The sequence below is a fragment of the Abramis brama genome (assembly GCF_963993115.1).
Source record: "Abramis brama genome assembly, chromosome: 11".
Taxonomy (NCBI): domain Eukaryota; kingdom Metazoa; phylum Chordata; class Actinopteri; order Cypriniformes; family Leuciscidae; genus Abramis; species Abramis brama.
Window position 1 is genome coordinate 34,214,175 of NC_139973.1, and position 20,723 is coordinate 34,234,897.

Consider the following 20,723-nt stretch of genomic DNA (forward strand, 5'->3'; position numbering starts at 1 on the left):
TCCACAGGTGCAAGTGAAATAATTGTTCATGGTTCATCGAAGAAGCATGAAAAACATTGTTTAAGCCCTTTGTAATAAAGATCTGTAAAGCTTATTTGGGTTTTACAAAATGTTCTTTAAAATACAGCATCCTTAAAAAGGCACATTTCTTTTTTCTTTTTTTTTTAGTTTACATGTTTCTTTGGATATTAAATATGTTCTTGATGTTTCATTATAATCATCATGGGTTTTTGGAGAATGAGTACAAAGGTTATTTTCATGAACACCCAAGAAAATAATGTTTAAATGGAACTTTAAAAAGAGCTAATATTGTATCAGGCTGTAAAACTCGTTTGACTCTAATTGGAGCCTTTCATTTTAAGTGTTGACATGTTTTCCCCATAGATCCCAGAATTTCCTCAATGTTTCTTGCTGAGATCGCTCCTTAAATGGTGAGAACGAGTTGCGGTGGCAGAGATTCTAAGGCAGCAAACGTTTGCCCTCGTTCTCTGGCTCCATAACCCTTGCCTTAGTAGCGCAGTTCTCTCTGGTCCGTTTTGGCTATTAACATGAGAAAAAGGTTTTATCAGGAACATAGACAGATTTATAGAGTTAGCCTTGACCATTTCATATGGATGGGAGCCCAAAGACCTGGAGCTCTGGATATGAATAATTGAGGATAGGCATTTATGTTCCACACCACAAAAATACAACGCACATTTAGCCACGTAAATGGTGGTTGACATGTTTTAACCAGTGTCTTCTCAGAAATGGCATTCATTTTGTAAAAATAACTAATGCTTGTAGCAAAGGATATTACAAGTAAAATGCAAGATTAGATCTAAATCCTTATACATTTCATGATAATTAACATCTATGTGACTGTTAAATCAGGCTTTTTTTAAAGAACACTAACTACACATAAAATGATACCTATAATAATAATGTGGGAATTTAATAAATTAGTTTGTTAAATTTGCACATTATTATTATATTCCACATTATAATTATATTTTTTCCCACATTTTAGTACAGTCATCAAAACTATTAAATAACACAACTGGAATTATGTAGTGACCAATAAAAAACAAATTCTGTCTGATGCACAGTGTTGGGGAAATTTTATTTTTAAAGTATGTGTTGCAATATTTCATTACTCCCAAAAAAGTAACTAACTGTTACTTAGCAACTTTTTATATAAAGCTACGTTACTTTTGCATTACTTTTTTTTCACCTGGGCTGGGCTTGCTTGTTTGTTTTTTAATAACAAAAGTTACATTTTTGGCACAAAAAGTGAAATGAATAAGCCTCAGGCTGAGGGAAATGCAAAGTCAGTCAATGGGAAGACAAAGTAACTTGCGTTACTTATTTGAAAAAGTAACTCAGTTGTGGTAGCGTTACTTTACTAGTTACTTGAAAGAAGTAATCTGATTACATAACTTGTAATGTGTTACCCACAAAAATGCTGATGCATGTTTACTGTAGTAAGAAGCCATTTTTAACCATTCAGGTTCTGAAGTTACATGCAAACCACCATAGATGATGACCTTTGACCCCTACCCATAACTCTGCATGTCTGTCTTCTCTATGTCATTGTGTTTTTTATTTATAACAACATAAATTCAACGTGACTGATGAAAGTGAAGTACATTTTCTACTATCTTGCAACAAACTCCTCGAAACACATTTTTTTGATATAAGAATAAAAAATTGAGATTAGTTTTATTATAGTTTTGAAATAAAATGAAACATGAAGATGTTTTATCCATGCATGATTTAAACATTGAAGAAGGCCCCAAATAAACTTCAAGCATTTAAGAATTAGCTTAGACCAAAATGTTTTTAAGATAACGAGAGACATAAATTCAGTGTGTGCAAACATTTGACTGGAAGTGTTCATTTCCCTCATTAAGAATTTAGACCATGTCACTAATTTTCTTGTTCATCAAGAAAAGAGGGTAAAGCAGTGGACTTAAGGTTCAACTAAGTCAAAGTTAACAATCATCAACCTCATTCTGTTCACAATAGCTGTCGTACAGATCAGTGACCCACATAAGGTACAGGAAGACGTAATGATGACTATACCTGCAGAACGTATAGATGAATATTATCTTGAAAGACATGCATGCTTTATACAGAATGTTATAGTTGCACAATACTATACATGGCAGTGCATCCTCATTCCTAAGAGTAAGTGCTTAGTAAATGGTTTGTTTTCCGAGCAAATACTGTGAACACTGTAGAGAACACTGTAACTTTTGAAGGGGAAAAATATTCTTGAATGAGTTTTACTGCCTGTAATAATTTTAAACGATCTGCTGAGCTAACCATGATTAAGAGGACATGGGGGTTGTCCACTCATGTGTGGTTACCAAATGTTCCCTATAACAATCCTCCCTTCCCACTAATCAAGACATTCATTTTATTACTATCAAGTGCAAAACATGCATATTAAACCCAAACACTCAGGATACGGACAGCCGGCAGAGATAAAGCGATTTGCTAACTTTTAGTTAAGCTTTGAATGGGAATATTCGGAGTTATCTAACTTCTCTTCCCTATAATCAATATAAGTTGTTCAAAATAATGGGATATTATCCCATGACCTAAATTATTTACTTCATCTCTTAACATTTTTAATAATGTCAACTTTTCAAAATATGAGTTTTCCAAATTCTTTGTGTTCTTGTAAAATACTTGTTATAATTGTTTGTATTCCTATTATTAATACTTCTAATTTTCCTTTTTATATTTAAAAAAATAACAATAATAATTGCCAACAAATAGTAAAAATATTCGACATAATTAAAGACACCCTAATCGAGGAATTCCTAAAATGAAAAATTAAAACTGATGTGATATTACCACAGATAATAATTTCTCTCATTTTGTGCAAACGAATACAAATTAATTGACTTACTATGGAAGATTGGGACAAGTGAACAACTGACTATACAGTATATATGTGGGGTAAACAATTATATAGTGATTTATCAAAATAAAAGGAAAAAAATGTGGAACCATAACTGATAAAAGAGATCGTACTTAAAAAAAATTCCATTCACAAAAAAATGGAGCTGTCCAACAATTCTCAGACATTTTCTCAGTCCGTTAGTCTGCTTTCACCTTAGGTGGGCAAGATGCCTCCTGACTGATCTGTGCTCCTGCTAGTCGCTCTCCTATGTTCCCACAGTAGAGAAGAGAACGCATGGGCCATTTCTGTTGAAGAGGATACAAGTATATCACTTGGAGACCTCAGAATGATTATAGATTGGCTTAGGTAATCAAAAATATCCAAATAAATCCTTAAAAAACCTGGAAGAATGTTACACAATATGAAACTGTAAAATAATCTCTAGATCAGTGGATCTCAACCCTTTTTGTCTTCAAGGCAACAATTTTTGTCCATAACAATATTTGAAGCCTCCCCTCACTCACAGTTTCTACCCAATAAAATATTTTGGAGCTTGGCATAACTAGAAGGATATAATTTCATTATAAAAATAACCAAATACAGTTTTTCTAAGTTGCTTTTCTCAGGTGCATTTCTCAAAACTACTTGTTCAACCTCCACATCATCTTGTGGACCTCATAAAAGCAATTTCTCATTCTTTTAAATTAAAAATGCTTTGGTACATTCATGCAACTGATTATGTACAAATGTCTGCTGTTACCTACATTATCAATTGCTAATGTCATGTTGATCAAAATATATTATACTTTTCTGTATAATAGAATGTTGTATGTCTGTATGTTTTCCTGTTGAGTCTTACTCCTCAAAACATAGGCATTAGTTCCTTGCGTAAGTCACTGAATGCAAAATGGTTAAGTTGTCATAAACTGTCAAGCATATTTTCTATACATTTCTATAAGACATTTTGTGTCCTGAATTGATGAATTACGAAGGTGAATTTTGAATTTCACTAATGAAGGGGAATGTAACGCATTAGATCAACCAATGATAAGCCAGTTCTCAGAGGTGCATCTCATGAAGATTCATTTGGCAAGCAAGCATATATAGACAGAGCACAACACAGTGTTACAAATTCTGTAACACAAACAGGCTCAACAGCTGGGAAGAAGAAGAGGAGTACGGATGAGACCAAGATTAGAGATGTTTCTGATGAAATAAGGGCCGCTAGTGAACCATGTTCTCAATCATGACCTTATGGACGAGGCGGGTCGAAAGGTACAGCCAAATGTTGGGAGAACAACCGTGTCCTCAATCATTCAAACGTTTGAAGGCAGAACAGTTATGTATTCAGACAATGAATGTTCACTATACTGTAATACTGTATACTTACTGTAATGCTATATTACTGTAGTCCACTTGCATTTTACATTATACAGTAAATATACTTTATAGAGACATAATGTAACACACAACCACACACGTACACATAGTATGTGTGTGTGTGTGTGTGTGTATGTGTGTGTGTGTGTGTATATATATATATATAGAGAGAGAGAGAGAGCACTGTGAATCCTGTCCAGTCTCTTGCAATCAATATCCCACGAGTAATATGTAAATTTGCATTGTTGAAATTTATATATGCCATTCAGCTGTAAAGTCTTGTGCTTTTTTTAATCATTGTCATCAAAATCATAGCCATAGTTTACATCTGAAAATACCGACAGAATACACTGTTATATTGACAACATCTAAGCATTTTGACTACCTTGATTGTAAACAATGACTCAAGTACTTGTCATTCTAATGGCACTGATATGTTCATTTACATAAAGACTTACTGCTGAGAGATGAAGTAAGGATTTTAAGCAAGTTACAGGCTTTTGCAGGTAACCCATTGTGTGATGCTGCTTGAATGAATCGTTTTGAGAAATGCACATACTGGTTTGCCAATCTTAAGGATGATTCGAGAAATGTACCAAAGCGACTGAGAAAAACTGTGAAAAGAAATGCCTTGATTTTTAGCGGTTTTAGCATTTTTCATAATTTTATGCTTGTTTTGTCTTATTTTAAATAATTTTAGGTCATCTTGAGGCCCCTTAGAAGTTTGTTGAGGCCCCTTAGTGTGCCCCAGCCCCCTGGTTGAGAACCACTGCTCTAGATAGATAGATGGATAGATAGATGGATGGATGGATGGATGGATGGATGGATGGATGGATGGATGGATGGATGGATGGATGGATGGATAGATAGATAGATAGATAGATAGATAGATAGATAGATAGATAGATAGATAGGTTTTGCAAGTAGTGAACGTAGTGAAGAGTCTTTCACCTTCACGGGATGCAGGTACTCTGCTCTCTGTAGGATGGGATGGTCCCCCAACATCCCACCCTGGTCCAGGGTTTCGGTCAAGTGGGCGATGTAGTTGGTGGCCAGGACCAGCACGTCCAGCTTGGAGAGTTTTGTGTCGGGAGGGACGGAGGGTAAAGCCGCCTGCAGGCTGTGGAAGGCTTGTCTGAGGTTTCGAACACGACTCCTCTCTCTCGCTGCATTCTCGGGAGAGTTCTGGCTCTTATATGCCCTGGATAGAGTTGTCGACCCAGACTTTGCCTAAGACAAACCAAAGGAATGAGGGGAGACTTTTTGATATGTTTTGTGAGTGTTTAGAGGTATAGGTCCCACTTTATATTAGGTATCTTTAACTTCTATGTACTTTTAAAAATAAATAAAAAATCAATTGTTAGGTTCAATGTATTTATTGTTTTCATGTTGTATTCCAAAAAAGCTTTTGAGGTGCATGTACATATATATATTAGAGCCCGACCAATATGGATTTTTGGGCGCCGATGCCGATACCGATAAAAAAAAGCCAGATACCGATATATCGGCCGATATTATTTATGTGTATATTATAATACAGTAGCAATATTATTTATGTGTATTATAGTACAGTAAGTTTGGACACACTTTCCAATTTTTACCCGTTATTATCAATCTAAATTAATCTCGTTTTTTAATTTAACTTAATTTCGTTTTTCTTTATTTAAATTTCGTTTTTCTTTATTTAAATTTCGTTTTTCTTTATTTAAATTTCGTTTTTTCTTTATTTAAATTTCGTTTTTCTTTATTTAAATTTCGTTAAATTTCTTTATTTAAATTTCGTTTTTCTTTATTTAAATTTCGTTTTTCTTTATTTAAATTTCGTTTTCTTTATTTAAATTTCGTTTTTCTTTATTTAAATCTACCCTTTACTGTGTCAGTAATTTTGTTAGTCAGAAAAATATTAGACTACCTTAAAAGTATCGCTTAATTTAACAGACCTGTGTGTGTGCGTTTTATATCACTAATGCAGTGTCCATTCTCTGCCTGTGAGGTGTGCCGCTTCCCGCTCGCGCTGTTCTGTAGTTTACTAAAAGTGTATTAATTCTGAACGTGTCGCGTCTCGCGTGTCCATCTGGCTACTCTTAATGCAAAATGGCCCTATATAAAGTGTTATAATTACATAAATTATTGAAATATTGCTTGATGTTGTAACGTAGCAGAATGAGCTTTAACACTGTGTCTACATGGACACGGCCGTTATTTTTTTGCCACTTTTGCCTGTTCTTTGTGACAGCTTTTAGGTGCTTTATTGGCAGCGCCATCCTTACATAAATCACTGCACGCTGCATTTTTTTAAATATTAATTTATCGGCCATTATAAATGCCGATACCGATAGTTAGGAAAATGCCTAATATCGGCCGATAATATCGGCCCGCCGATATATCGGTCGGGCTCTAATATATATATAGAGGTACATGCACCTCAAACGCTAAATGTGTATACATACAGTGAGAAAAATAAGTATTTGAACACCCTGCTATTTTGCAAGTTCTCCCACTTGGAAATCATGGAGGGGTCTGAAATTGTCGTCGTAGGTGCATGTCCACTGTGAGAGACATAATCTAAAAAAAAAAAATCCAGAAATCACAATATATGATTTTTTAACTATTTATTTGTATGATACAGCTGCAAATAAGTATTTGAACATCTGTCTATCAGCTAGAATTCTGACCCCTCAAAGACCTGTTAGTCTGCCTTTAAAATGTCCACCTCCACTCCATTTATTATCCTAAATTAGATGCACCTGTTTGAGGTCGTTAGCTGCATAAAGACACCTGTCCACCCCATACAATCAGTAAGAATCCAACTACTAACATGGCCAAGACCAAAGAGCTGTCCAAAGACACTAGAGACAAAATTGTACACCTCCACAAGGCTGGAAAGGGCTACGGGGAAATTGCCAAGCAGCTTGGTGAAAAAAGGTCCACTGTTGGAACAATCATTAGAAAATGGAAGAAGATAAACATGACTGTCAATCTCCCTCGGACTGGGGCTCCATGCAAGATCTCACCTCGTGGGGTCTCAATGATCCTAAGAAAGGTGAGAAATCAGCCCAGAACTACACAGGAGGAGCTGGTCAATGACCTGAAAAGAGCTGGGACCACCGTTTCCAAGGTTACTGTTGGTAATACACTAAGACGTCATGGTTTGAAATCATGCATGGCACGGAAGGTTCCCCTGCTTAAACCAGCACATGTCAAGGCCCGTCTTAAGTTTGCCAATGACCATTTGGATGATCCAGAGGAGTCATGGGAGAAAGTCATGTGGTCAGATGAGACCAAAAAAATAGAACTTTTTGGTCATAATTCCACTAAACGTGTTTGGAGGAAGAAGAATGATGAGTACCATCCCAAGAACACCATCCCTACTGTGAAGCATGGGGGTGGTAGCATCATGCTTTGGGGGTGTTTTTCTGCACATGGGACAGGGCGACTGCACTGTATTAAGGAGAGGATGACCGGGGCCATGTATTGCGAGATTTTGGGGAACAACCTCCTTCCCTCAGTTAGAGCATTGAAGATGGGTCGAGGCTGGGTCTTCCAACATGACAATGAAGCACACAGCCAGGATAACCAAGGAGTGGCTTTGTAAGAAGCATATCAAGGTTCTGGCGTGGCCTAGCCAGTCTCCAGACCTAAACCCAATAGAGAATCTTTGGAGGGAGCTCAAACTCCGTGTTTCTCAGCAACAGCCCAGAAACCTGACTGATCTAGAGAAGATCTGTGTGGAGGAGTGGGCCAAAATCCCTCCTGCAGTGTGTGCAAACCTGGTGAAAAACTACAGGAAACGTTTGACCTCTGTAATTGCAAACAAAGGCTACTGTACCAAATATTAACATTGATTTTCTCAGGTGTTCAAATACTTATTTGCAGCTGTATCATACAAATAAATAGTTAAAAAATCATACATTGTGATTTCTGGATTTTTTTTTTTAGATTATGTCTCTCACAGTGGACATGCACCTACGATGACAATTTCAGACCCCTCCATGATTTCTAAGTGGGAGAACTTGCAAAATAGCAGGGTGTTCAAATACTTATTTTCCTCACTGTATATGCCACACCTGTGAGGTGTATGGATTATCTCAACAAAGGAGAAGTGCTCACTAACACAGATTTAGACAGATTTGTGAACAATATTTGAGAGAAATAGGCCTTTTGTGTACATAGAAAAAGTCTTAGATCTTTGAGTTCAGCTCATGAAAAATGGGGGCAAAAACAAAAGCGTTGTGTTTATAATTTTGTTCAGTGTATATATATATATAGGTACATGCACCTCAAAAGCTTTTTGTATACATGTGTATATATATATATATATGTGTGTGTGTGTGTGTATAGGTATATGTACACAATATGTGCATTGTTTCTAATTATTAAATTAAATGTTAGTAGTTGAAGACAACATAAATCTGTTATACAGTATAGGGTCCAGAAAAAAATCACTAACAAAAATGCTTCTATTTAGATTTTTTCATCACAGATTATATTGTTAGCACATTTTTTTAAAAAAGAAATTAAACTAGAATTATATGCATTTTTTAGTTTTTTTAATAATATTAAAATGAATATTTATTTGTTAATTTTATTTATAATTTATAATATTATTGTTTTTTTATATTCATTTAATTATTAATGTTTATTTATAAATTTCAATGTAAAAAATCAAACATTCTGCATTAAGCTATTTTGGGACTAATTTTGAAAACAGTCACACTATGTGAAAAGTCATGATATTCACTTTTGATGCGCATGTTAATACACAAACCAAACTGATGATTTCTCATTACTCATAATAACCAAATGATTTTAAATCCCTTTGAGCGCAAACCATCCGCTACTTCGTTCACTCACCCACTTCTTTGGCTCTCTGTGTGTTGCCTGTTTTACGCATGGTTGTGTCCATCTGTGCGTCCTCACACTCTTTCCTCCCATCTCTCCCCGCTCCTGTGCCACATCCTCTCGTACCGCTCGCTCAGCCATGGGAACCAGCGGCGAGGCCCCCGAACCAGTCTCTAAATGACAGCACTTTAGTGTCTCCCTCGAGCTGATTGAAGGTACTCGGCCCTCTCTTCCACCCAAAGGCCCAATGTCCACTGCGCTCGGCTCCATCCCCTCCCTCTGCCTTATCTGGTGAGGTAATGTGGGGATCTTCAAGCGGTACGTTATCTCTCGCCCTGCCTCCCACGGGTGCTCACTGCCAAGGGAGCAGACTCAGGAGAGTTGCATGGTGTCCCCAGGCAGGTCGGCAGCAGCGGAGGGTCTTGGGAAAAACAGAGAGACCTTTTGCAGCTGCGGACCCACAGCAGACGCAACCTTGACCCCTCGGGCTGCTGGGTCGACGTGACCTAAAACAATGAAAAGTTACTGTGTCGGCTGTCAAACGTGATGGGTGTTGATCAGACTGCATGGGACTAGTATGTCAAGGATGTCTGGATAAAGAGACGTGATGATACATTTAAACATGAGATATTGCTGTTACTCTAGACCAGTGATGTACTGTAGAAGGACATGGGTATGATCACATCTGCTGTCTAACTGCTACTGGCTGACAAGACATCACGTATTTGAAAGAATGCAGGAAAATGGAACAAAGTTCTTTTGTACTTGCACAATTTCTTGAACTATGGACTTGGTGTTTCTAGTCACAGAAGAATAAAAAAGACTACTTCCATGTTATATAAACACATATTTATATACTTTCATTCTTCTTTAGGGGAAATAACAATAGAATGAAATAATAAAAAATGTCAACATATGCCTAGTAAGCATAACCTAGCATGAGAGAAATCACAAAACTTGGCAATGAGTATGTCTGGGTCATATTTCAACAATTATATATAACTATATATATATATATATATATATATATATATAAAACTTTATATATATATATATATATATATATATATAAAACTATATATATATATATATATATATATATGTTAAATGCAATGTTTATATTCGGTGTATGATTATAGCCTACTACTTAACTCTTATGATAAAAATGAGTAAAAGAAAATAGTTGTTTTTTTAGGTGAAAGTGTGTCGCCCATAAAATTTGGTTTAAGAAGAATTTGATGAGAAATCAAATTTAAATTCAGATTTTTTTTTCTTTTTTTTTTTCTGGTACTGTGCGATACATTGTTGAGATCTCTTCTGTAACACTAGACATGTGAGATAATTGGTGCTTTTTAGGAAGAAAAAAAAAGATCTGAGAAGCAGGAGAGAGCAGGACATTTTTTTTATTGTGCTGCATCTCATTGCTGTGTTGGTGGAACAACTGAGATATTAAAAATATCTACAGAAAATGTTGTTTAAATGGGTTTGCACTGTAACGAACTCACTTTGAAAAACCTTTTACCATCTTTTCCTCACTGGAAATCCGAAGAAACTTCAGTAAATTTGGACTGGAGCTCAACTCAGACGTGACTAGTTGCGAGCACATTTGTCAGTCAGTCATCGATTGCTCTGCGAATGACTGTCATGTCTTCCACCCGCACGCATTGGGAACCACATGGTGGGAAAGTGTCTCCACACAGAGTGAAGTTCGCCTGTGTTTTCTATATAGTTTTGCCGTCTAATAAGATAAAATGTCGCAGGTACAGGCTCGGTTCTTCACCGAAAACAAAAAGTGAGTATATATGGTGTGCTTAACACAAATAGCTGAAACGTTTAGCTGTATGTTAACTAGCTAGATAACCAGCTGAATTTGCTTAGTAGTATTTACAGTGTTCATATGATGGTAAATGTAGGCTGTGTAGATGTAATATGCTCTTCTCTGTAGGTATCTGATAGATGATGTTCCGTTCTCCATCCTTGCTGCCTCTGAGGTGGAGGATCTCAGTGGTGTCATCAACAAGCTTCTGGAAGCGAAGAATGGTGAGCTTGTTTATTACCAGTCATTCATTTAGACGTGTTTTTATCTTGTTACGGTGCAGCATACTTGCCCACTGTACGACTTCTTAAAAATAATTTTCCAAAAATTGTGTGGAATCTAATTATAATATCTGGTCACACTTTACAATAATGTCTCATTTGTTAACATTAGCTAATGTATTAACTAACAATGAGCAATACCTTTGTTACAGTATTTATTCATCTTTGTTAATGTAAGTTAATACAAATCCAGCTGTTTATCGATTGTTCATATTAGTTCACAGTGCATTGACTAATGTTAACAAATACACCATTTGATTTTAATAATGTATTAGTAAATGTTGATATTAACATTAACTAAGATTAATAAATGCTGTAGAAGTATTGTTCATTCTTAGTCCATGTTATTCTTATTGTAAAGTGTTACCGATTCAATCTGTTGATTTAATGATTAGATTCTGACTTTTGAAGCTGCAGCGCTTGGTTATATTTTTCTTGTATTTTTTAATTTTTTCTTTAAATTCACATCATTTATGTCTCTTTTTCCAGCTGGACACAAACATGTTGAGTTTGATTTTCTGGTTCGGGGACAGTTTCTCCGCACTTCACTGGCCAATCACATGGAGACAGAGAACATCTCAACGGTATGGCATTGCATTTAATATAGTCTCACCAACACAAATCTATAGACTGCCTACAGTTTGTTCACTGACCCTTTGACTACGTTCAGACTGCAGGCACAAAAGTCGGATGATTTTTTTTTGCCCATATGTGACTGTCATGACAGTGTAAACAGCACAAACTACATGGAATCTGATCTTTTCAATTCCGATTTGAGCCACTTCCATATGTGGACCTAAATTCGATACAGATCAGATGTTTTGCAATGCGACCTCATTCTGAACTGTCAAATCGGAATTCATGCAAATTTTATGTCACTCTAGTCTAGATCAACATTCGTCACTATTCTGTGTTCATGTGAGTCACTTCAAAGATTTTACCAGAGGCGGACAGAGTACACAGCTTCATTACTTGAGTAAAAGTACAGATACCCCTTGCTAAATTTTACTCAAGTACAAGTAAAAGTACTACAGTCAGATGTCTACTTAAGTAAAAGTACTAAAGTACTTGTTTTTAAAAGTACTTGAGTATCAAGAGTACAAGAGTACATTTTCTAAAATTGCATTACTACTGCCACAGTGCTTACATTGGTAAACACAGCAAACACTTGAAGCGAAAACTATCATTAACTTGTTCAGAAAATTGAAATAGTCTGGCGAGGTGGGGCCACGGGTTCGGGATGCGATACTTTTTCCCCAGGATGGTAGGGGAAGACTCATGAATATTCATTAGGGAAGTCATCCCTGATTGGTCTGATGACCTACCCCTAACCCCACCCCTAAACCTACCCGTCACTGGGGTTAAGACCAATCAGGGATGACTTCCCTAATGAATATTCATGAGTCTTCCCCTACCATAAAAAAAAATACTCCCGGGATGGACCTGCTGCGTCTTCATCCATTGTTTCGTCCATGGTTTCGTCTCTTATCTAAATCTGACCATGGAGTTGACTTTGGCGGAAAGCTGAAGGTGATTGCTGATAGGCTGTCCCAATCAGTGGCGCCTGCACAATCCAATCACATTTGAGAGGGAAACAACAAATTGAGGGTTTCCGAGATGTTTCTTTTTTCCTTTTTTTTTTTTTAGAAGAAGTAACGGGTACTCACAGTTATGGATAGAAATGTAGTGGAGTAAAGAGTACAATATTTGCCTCTCAAATGTACTTGAGTAAAGTCATGAGTACTCCCCAAAAATGATACCCGAGTAAAGTACAGATCCCTCAAAATTGTACTTAAGTACTGTACTCAAGTAAATGTACTCCGTTACTGTCCGGCTCTGGATTTTACATACCTGAAGTTATCATGATGGTTGTGAAAGGTGTCAGTGTAAAGACAGTGATGTGTTAGAACTTATAAGTATGTTTTTTTATATTGCCTGTGCATAAATTCGCTGTCTTCCGCAGCAGATAAGACGATAATTAAATGTGTACTTTAATGTTCTCCGTGTTTCACAATTACATACTTCCCTACTATATAGCAGGAAAAAAAAGCCAGTATGGCTGCATCCAAAATCGCAGGTACTTATTTTGAATAAGTAATCACTTCACGACCACTAAAAAAGTATGTTCTATATAGTATAAATATAATCTGGACATACTACATTCGGCATGTTGTCATTATCATGTGACCTACCAGCATCAGTTGCGTTGCTTCATTGTCATTCACGAATCCTCTCCAGTGGCCTCATGGGGTATTAAAGTGTCCATCGTATGCACACTTCAGAGTACTTTTGCCTACTCTTTTATGAGTAATGTGAATTTGGACATACTACTTTTGTCACATACTGTTTTTCACCTACTATATAGTTGGGAAGTATGCGATTTCGGATGCAGCCTTTGAGAAAAGAGTCCAAATTCATACTATACATAAAACAGTAGACAAAATATGCGATTTTGGACGTAGCCTATGTGAGACTAAGCTTAGTAGTTCACCTAAAAATGAAAATTCTGCCCTTTATTTGATTTATTTGCCCTTGTGCCATTCAAACCCATACCGCTTCTGTTTGTCTTGGGAACTCAAATAAAGATTTTTTTTTTCTATCATTATTTTTATCCATGCAATACATTGTAAAAGTAATCCATATGAATTGGTGTGACGTTTAGCTTTTTTCAAGCTGTGTTTAATAGTTAAACTGCTATGAAAGTGAAACAGCTAATCTGTTCAACATGCAAAAACATATATGATTACATGCTCGTGTGTGTTTACAGGAAGAAGTGGTGGAAATAGAATATGTAGAGAAGTTCACAGCCCCACAGCCAGAGGAGTGTATCATGCATGATGACTGGATCAGCTCGGTGGAGGCAGATTCTGAATGGTGCGCTTCATCCAAAACATTCTAAAAAGAAATCAAAAATGTCTTTGCTTGGACAGTTTTGTGGCTGATCTATTCAAGTCGTTCTCTGCTTTGTGCCCAGGATCCTCACAGGCTCTTATGATAAGACTGCACGGATCTGGTCAATGGAAGGGAAGGCTGTGATGACTGTGGCTGGACACACTGATGTTGTGAAGGATGTAGCCTGGGTGAAGAGAGGTAAGAAACGTACAAGTGTTTATTTGATAGATAACCAGTATGAGATGCCTAATATGCGTTTATGTGTGAATCTGAGTGTATTTATATTGATGTTTAAGACAACTAATGATGCATGAGGTTTCTGAATTTATCCATTTGATGGCTCTGTGGCTTTTAGATGGTCTGAGCTCTTTGCTCCTGACGGCATCTCTTGATCAGACAATCATGTTGTGGGAGTGGAATTCCGAACGGAATAAAGTGAAGGCCCGACACTGTTGCCGAGGACACGCAGGAAGTGTAGACACAGTTGCCGTTGACCCTACTAGGACAAAGGTTTGTGTGTGTTCGTTAGTCTTTCTGTCTGTTTGACTTTGCTGTATGATGTACAAATTTTTATTTATTTATAAATAAGTACTTTTATTCACCAAGGATGCATTAAATTAATCAATAGTGACATTTTATAATGTTACAAAATATTTCAATTTCAAATAAATCGGTATTAAGCAGCACAACTGTTTTCAACATTGATAATAAGAAATGCTTCTTGAGCACCAAATCAGCATATTAGAATAATTTCCTGAAGGATCATGTGACACTGAAGACTGGAGTAATGATGCTGAAAATTCAGCTTTACCATCATAGGAGTAAATTACATTTTATAATATATTAAAATAGAAAACAGTTATTGTAAATTTCAATGATATTTCACAGTATTACTGTTTTTACTGTATACATATTTTTGATCAAATAAACAGCTTTCGTGAGATAAAAATATTTTAAAATTCTTACCATCCCCCAAAATATGAACAGTATTTATATTTTTGCTTTTTTAATTAATATTAATAAGAAATATATGTATGTATATATGTGTATAAATATATGTATTAGGGATGTGCAAAGCAGCCGGTATTTGTATCTGTATTTGTATTTGTTGAGGGGGGAAAAGTATTTGTATTTGTATTCGAGTAAAATTCTAAATAGGTGTAAAAATCCAGTTTTTTTGCATTACACTTCTAATTTACGTTATAGTGTAAGTATTCTTTAATTATATCCATTATAATAATTATGGATATGCAATATTGGTTGATGTTTTCCTTAAATCCAGCAATGAACATGTAACAACAAATGTCATTAAAAAAAAAAACAACATAACAGCCATTACCTACGTTAACGTTACTCTGTCAACACACAGCCTTGTCTAAATTACCGAGCTAACAGAGCTACTAGTGTTGTCACGGTACCAAAATTGCAGTATTCGGTACCAATACCAGTGAAAATCCACGGTTCTCGGTACCAATTTCGGTACCAAAGCTTAATTTAGATTAAATTTGCATATATTAAAGTGTATATCACGGTTACAAAGATGGAAACTGTAGTATTAAAAACACTTTACAATAAGATTCCATTTGTTAGATAACATTAGATAAAATGACGTAACAATAAACAATAGTTATATACTGTCGCAATTATTCTCCTTGGGGTTAATTTAAAAATACATTTTTTAAATCAAAAGTTAACATTATTTACGTTAACATTATTTAATGCACAATGAATGAAGTGAACAAACATGACCAATCAAGTGTTTGTATTAAATAACATTCACAAACATTAATTAATGTTGTAAAAATATATTGTTTACTCAATGTGTTGATGTTAGACAATGCATTAAGTAATGTCAATGTATGGTATCTTATTGTAGTGTTACCAAACTACACAGGAGATAAAACGTGTTTTATTTGACCTGACTGTACTTTTATTTAATCCAAAACTGCATTCATATTTCATTTTAAAAGGGCTTTTTAAACCTGCTTAGAGCTATCCAGCCAAGAATAAGCTGATATAACATGATATAACGGACTGATATAACATAATGACGGCTTTTTATTTCATTTCTCATCTCCATAAATATAAAGCTAATGCAAGGGCTAGAAATCAATAAATTCTTTGCTGATACTTCCTCGTCATCATGGAGAGCGCAGTTCGCACCGCTTTCTCCTTTTCACAAGCGCTTGCTCTCTCGTGGCGTCTGTCGTTGCTATGCAACCGCGCCGCTCATTTGAAATCTGCACGCGCAAAAAACGCGCTATGTGAACGGCCCCGTATGACAACGTGACATTAGCCTAATCCAAAATATTTCCATATGTGGCTCTTTCCTCCTTTCTTATCAACAAGTGGATTTACAGCCACCACATCAGCAGCACCGCCGGTCAGGAAACGCAGCTTTTTGAAATAAAGTTTTTCTTGTTCCCGAATACAAATATTTTTGAAGTATTTGTTCGAAATAAGTATTCGTACAAAAACACATTATTTGTGCCTTTCCGAATACCGTATTTGGGTTCGGCTCCACCCCTAATATGTATATATATGTGTGTGTATATATATATATATATGTCATTTATATTTATATTTGCACCAAAAGTAACATCATTGATTTGATTTGCTAATCATGTCTCATGTTTTTTCCTCTTCAGTTTTGCAGTGGCTCATGGGACAAAATGCTAAAGATATGGTCAGCAGGTACGTTTTTAGAAACCTTTTTTCTGTGAAATGCCCTTTTGAATTACACAAGAAAAAATGTCCACCATCAAAAAAGGAAAACAATATAATACATTTATAAAAACCTGCTTGCATTGTTGTTGTCCTCAGTGCCAACAGAGGAAGAGGATGAAATAGAGGAACCCAACAGGCCACGCAAAAAACAGAAAACGGAGCAGATGGGGCTCACGCGGGTGAGTATCTGTACATGTTCGTGATTCAAAGACTCTTGCTATCAGTTAATGGTTTGCAGTTTCATAAATTCTTGTTCTGCTCTAGACTCCCGTCATGACTCTTTCTGGCCATAATGAGGCAGTGTCCTCAGTGCTCTGGATGGATGCAGAGGAACTGTGCAGTGCATCGTGGGATCACACCATCCGTCTGTGGGATGCAGAGACTGGCGGGCAGAAGAGTACGCTAGTGAGTGACACCAGTTCTTCATAAAAGAGTAGTAATAGATAGAGTTTGGAGTCAAGAATTTTGCACCACTAGTGTAATAAATGCATAATCTTTATGGGCTGCTGGATTTAGAGACTGATGTTCTTGCATTGCAGATGGGCAGTAAGGTTTTCAACTGTATCTCATACTCTCCTCTGTGTCGCCGTCTGGCCTCGGGCAGCACCGACAGACATGTGCGTCTATGGGACCCAAGGTCTAAAGGTGACTATCAGAGATTCTGTATAATAATGCCATCTCAAACTGGCAGCTATTTTCATTACTCATCTCAATTTTCATTTTCCAGATGGCTCTATAGTTCTCTTGTCACTGACGTCCCATAATGGTTGGGTGACGGTGGTCAGGTGGTCTCCATCTCATGAGCATCAGCTGGTGTCAGGATCTCTAGATAATGTGGTCAAACTGTGGGATATCAGGAGGTGTGTGACTCACAGATACTTTGCACCACAACACCGTCCTGTTCCTGCATGCGTGTCCCTAACAGTCGTGGTTTCTTCTTTACAGCTGTAAAGCTCCTCTGTATGATCTTGCTGCCCATGAAGACAAAGTACTGTGTGCTGACTGGACAGAGAATGGGGTACGTCAAACCATCCAAATATTTGAAACTGTAAAAATAAAGATCTACTTTAAACTGACTTTTTTTTTTTAGTTTATTTGTTTTGGTAACAACAAAAGTACCAGAGGTACATCAGCTTAGATAGCAGAAGATGGGAACATGGAAAATGGTTTAAATGCATGTAAACCATTTCATGGGGTCTTTAACTCTTTCCCCGCCATTGACAGAGCCCTTTCACTGTTATATGGTAGAGAGAGCTTTAAGCGTCTTCTGAAAGAGTTCAGAATCTCTGGATCAAAACACAGGGTGCTCATTTTTTATTTGTGCATCCTCGCTTCCTTTCCTCGCGTCTCAGCTCCACTCCCTGTAGGGTGCGAGGGAGGGATGCAGGCAAAGAAAATGAGAACGGACGAGTTGAAGGAAATCTTATTTGTATCAGCTGTGCTTAAAGGATCTGCCCTTATGTTGTTAAAGTTTGGTTGTTTAAGAAATTAATAAATAATAAAGATAAAGCAAGATGCCCTGTTGATATATCTGTGATATATGGTTTATTTAAACTGCAAAGGTAAAGCATAAATTAAAATTATTGTGACAGATGTGAAGTGGGAGGAGAATGTATATGTGCGTCAGGTTTCTCGACAAGAAAGACTTCCTTATAGGATACACCTGTGCTGTGCATCCTCTCTCATAGCTCCTCTGGAAGCTTCCTCACCCCTCGTTCCTCGCTTCCTCTCGGTACAATTAGAGAATTGAGATGTCCTTTAAGATGGCTGAATTCAATCGATAAAGAAACAAGCGATAAAGGCATTGCTTATGCACAATGTAGTCTTTGAAAAAAAACTTGATTTTCTCTTTTTGTTCAAAATGTTCCTTTATTTTATGAAACTTTACGGTGGCCGAGAGAGCTCAACGCGCTGCAACTGAAGAAAACATGCAAATAGAAAAACACCTGCAAATTAAGAAAACATCTTCATCAGTTTCACAAAACACGTGTGCTCCAAATACTCACAAGACAACCAAATACAGAAATGCGCTGCAAATAGCACAGACCACAACGGAAATGTTTCCAGGGGACCCCAATAAGTGACGAACCCGGCTGGGACGTGCTTATTGCTCGTGAGCATCCCTATGCCCTACTCCCTTCGAAGGGCAGAGCCCTTGAAGTGGGGACTTTGGAGTGAGAAGGGCACTTGTGTGCTATTATGTGGACGTTTGGATCACACTTGGTGAAGGGAGCAACGAAAGACAACTTAATTTCCTCATCATTTTCACCTGGGATGTTCCCATGACAACGCAGCGCGGTGTCCATCAGCTGAATATCTGTTCTTACTTAATTTGTATTTGGAGCACACGTGTGTTGTAAAACTGATGAAGATGTTTTCTTAATTTGCGGGTGTTTTTTCTATTTGCATGTGTTTTCTTCAGTTGCAGCGCATTGAGCTCTCTCAGCCACCGCAAAAATTCAAGTGTTTATAATAAAGAATGCATGCAGCTAGAATAAAATGGTTTTGTTTGAAATCAGAGGCTCTGTTCTTTCTTTTGAAACTAAAGCCGTTTCTCAATATGCGTTCTTGTCTGTACTTGTGTTCTTGTGGACTTGTGAAACGTCATCAGTCTGTTCCAAGCATAGATATCATATATAAAGGCTAGATGTCTCGTGCTCGCTGCTGGCCAATGGAGGTCGACGTCCGCACGTGGCGGCCATCTTGCCACAGTGTGCTCGCTCACTCGTTTAATGGTGCATGTACTTTTAAATAACCATAACTTGCTCAATTTGCTACCGATTTTCAAACGGTTTGGTTTGTTATAAACGTCAGAGATGTAGTTATGACACTGCATACATACAGTGCATACATATGAATAATTATAACATACATGTTCAAGCATTCGGAATTATAGCCACGTTAATAACGTTTGCAGTTAATAACTGTTCATATAATCGTACTACAAAATATTCTGGGGGCCATGACATTTTTCTGTGTCAAAAATGCTGGCAGGGAAAGAGTTAACAGTGATTAAACTCTGAGGATATTTCTGTGGGTGTATCTCAATCTCTCTTTTCTTTGTCTGCTTTTCTCTCTAGTTGATCTTGAGCGGAGGAGCAGATAACAAACTCTACACGTACAGATACTCCGCCTGCGTTTCGGATGCAGGGGCATAGAACTGTCTTCTCTCTTGCCAAGACCTCAGTGCATCTGTCATTTTACTTCAGGATCGCCATGGGAACATAAGCAGCATCTCCTTTGCTTTGTAACATAAATTGTATTCTGGAAACCAGCTACAAACAGACAAGAAGATTTTACAGCCTTAGAGAGGCAAACACATCTGTGTAAATCACGTGTAAAACCATTCTTATGCACGGTGTCGCATCTGATTCAATGGGACAAATTTGTTCTTCTGTTCCACGAAAAAGGCTCATTGTCTCATTCAGTTCTTGAGTAAATTATCTAATTCAATTCAGGGCAACAATTTACATAAGAGTGGGTTTACCAATGATCTACACATAAGTGCTGCTCATGTTTTGTATGTAAGGCATAGTCTTATGTTTTTGTTTGCTTTGATATTAAGTTTAATCCTATGATGCTCAATACAGTGTCTGAAACCAGTCATGTGTCTATTTTTACTCTGTTGCCTTTTCATATAGAACAAATATTAAATGACTGTCGTTTAGTTGTGTGAGATTGGTAAATTGTGAAGTGTTCTATAGTTTTATTTACTTTAGAAGCTATATGTTTTGAATGTGAGTTCTTACACACATAACGTCCTGTTATTAAATATTGTACCTTTCCAGACAATGTTGAACTTTGAACTGTATTGTACTGAAATAAATTCTAAGTTAAAACGTCAACGGTGTTTTATTTCACTGCATTGTGAATGATATTGATATAGCGCTTT

At 36.7% G+C, this 20,723-nt stretch overlaps 2 protein-coding genes across 2 annotated transcripts; one reads left to right on the forward strand and one right to left on the reverse strand.

Annotated features, from left to right (window-relative positions):
* Positions 1-2,916: 2,916 nt before the first annotated feature.
* Positions 2,917-9,458, reverse strand: tcf23 (transcription factor 23). Its single transcript, XM_084129595.1, has 3 exons — positions 9,128-9,458; positions 5,225-5,503; positions 2,917-3,198 (listed from the first exon to the last, which is right to left on the reverse strand). Exons 1-3 carry the CDS (start codon positions 9,383-9,385, stop codon positions 3,091-3,093), a joined length of 645 nt encoding a protein of 214 aa, XP_083985721.1. The 5' UTR covers positions 9,386-9,458; the 3' UTR covers positions 2,917-3,090.
* Positions 9,459-10,768: 1,310 nt separating this feature from the next.
* On the forward strand, positions 10,769-20,676 carry wdr12 (WD repeat domain 12). Its single transcript, XM_084129061.1, has 13 exons — positions 10,769-10,907; positions 11,061-11,155; positions 11,702-11,796; positions 13,980-14,086; positions 14,187-14,302; positions 14,460-14,614; positions 16,753-16,798; positions 16,928-17,010; positions 17,096-17,236; positions 17,371-17,476; positions 17,559-17,691; positions 17,777-17,849; positions 19,912-20,676. The coding sequence occupies exons 1-13, from the start codon at positions 10,867-10,869 to the stop codon at positions 19,987-19,989; spliced, it is 1,269 nt and encodes a 422-aa protein (XP_083985187.1). The 5' UTR covers positions 10,769-10,866; the 3' UTR covers positions 19,990-20,676.
* The last annotated feature ends 47 nt before the right edge of the window (positions 20,677-20,723 follow it).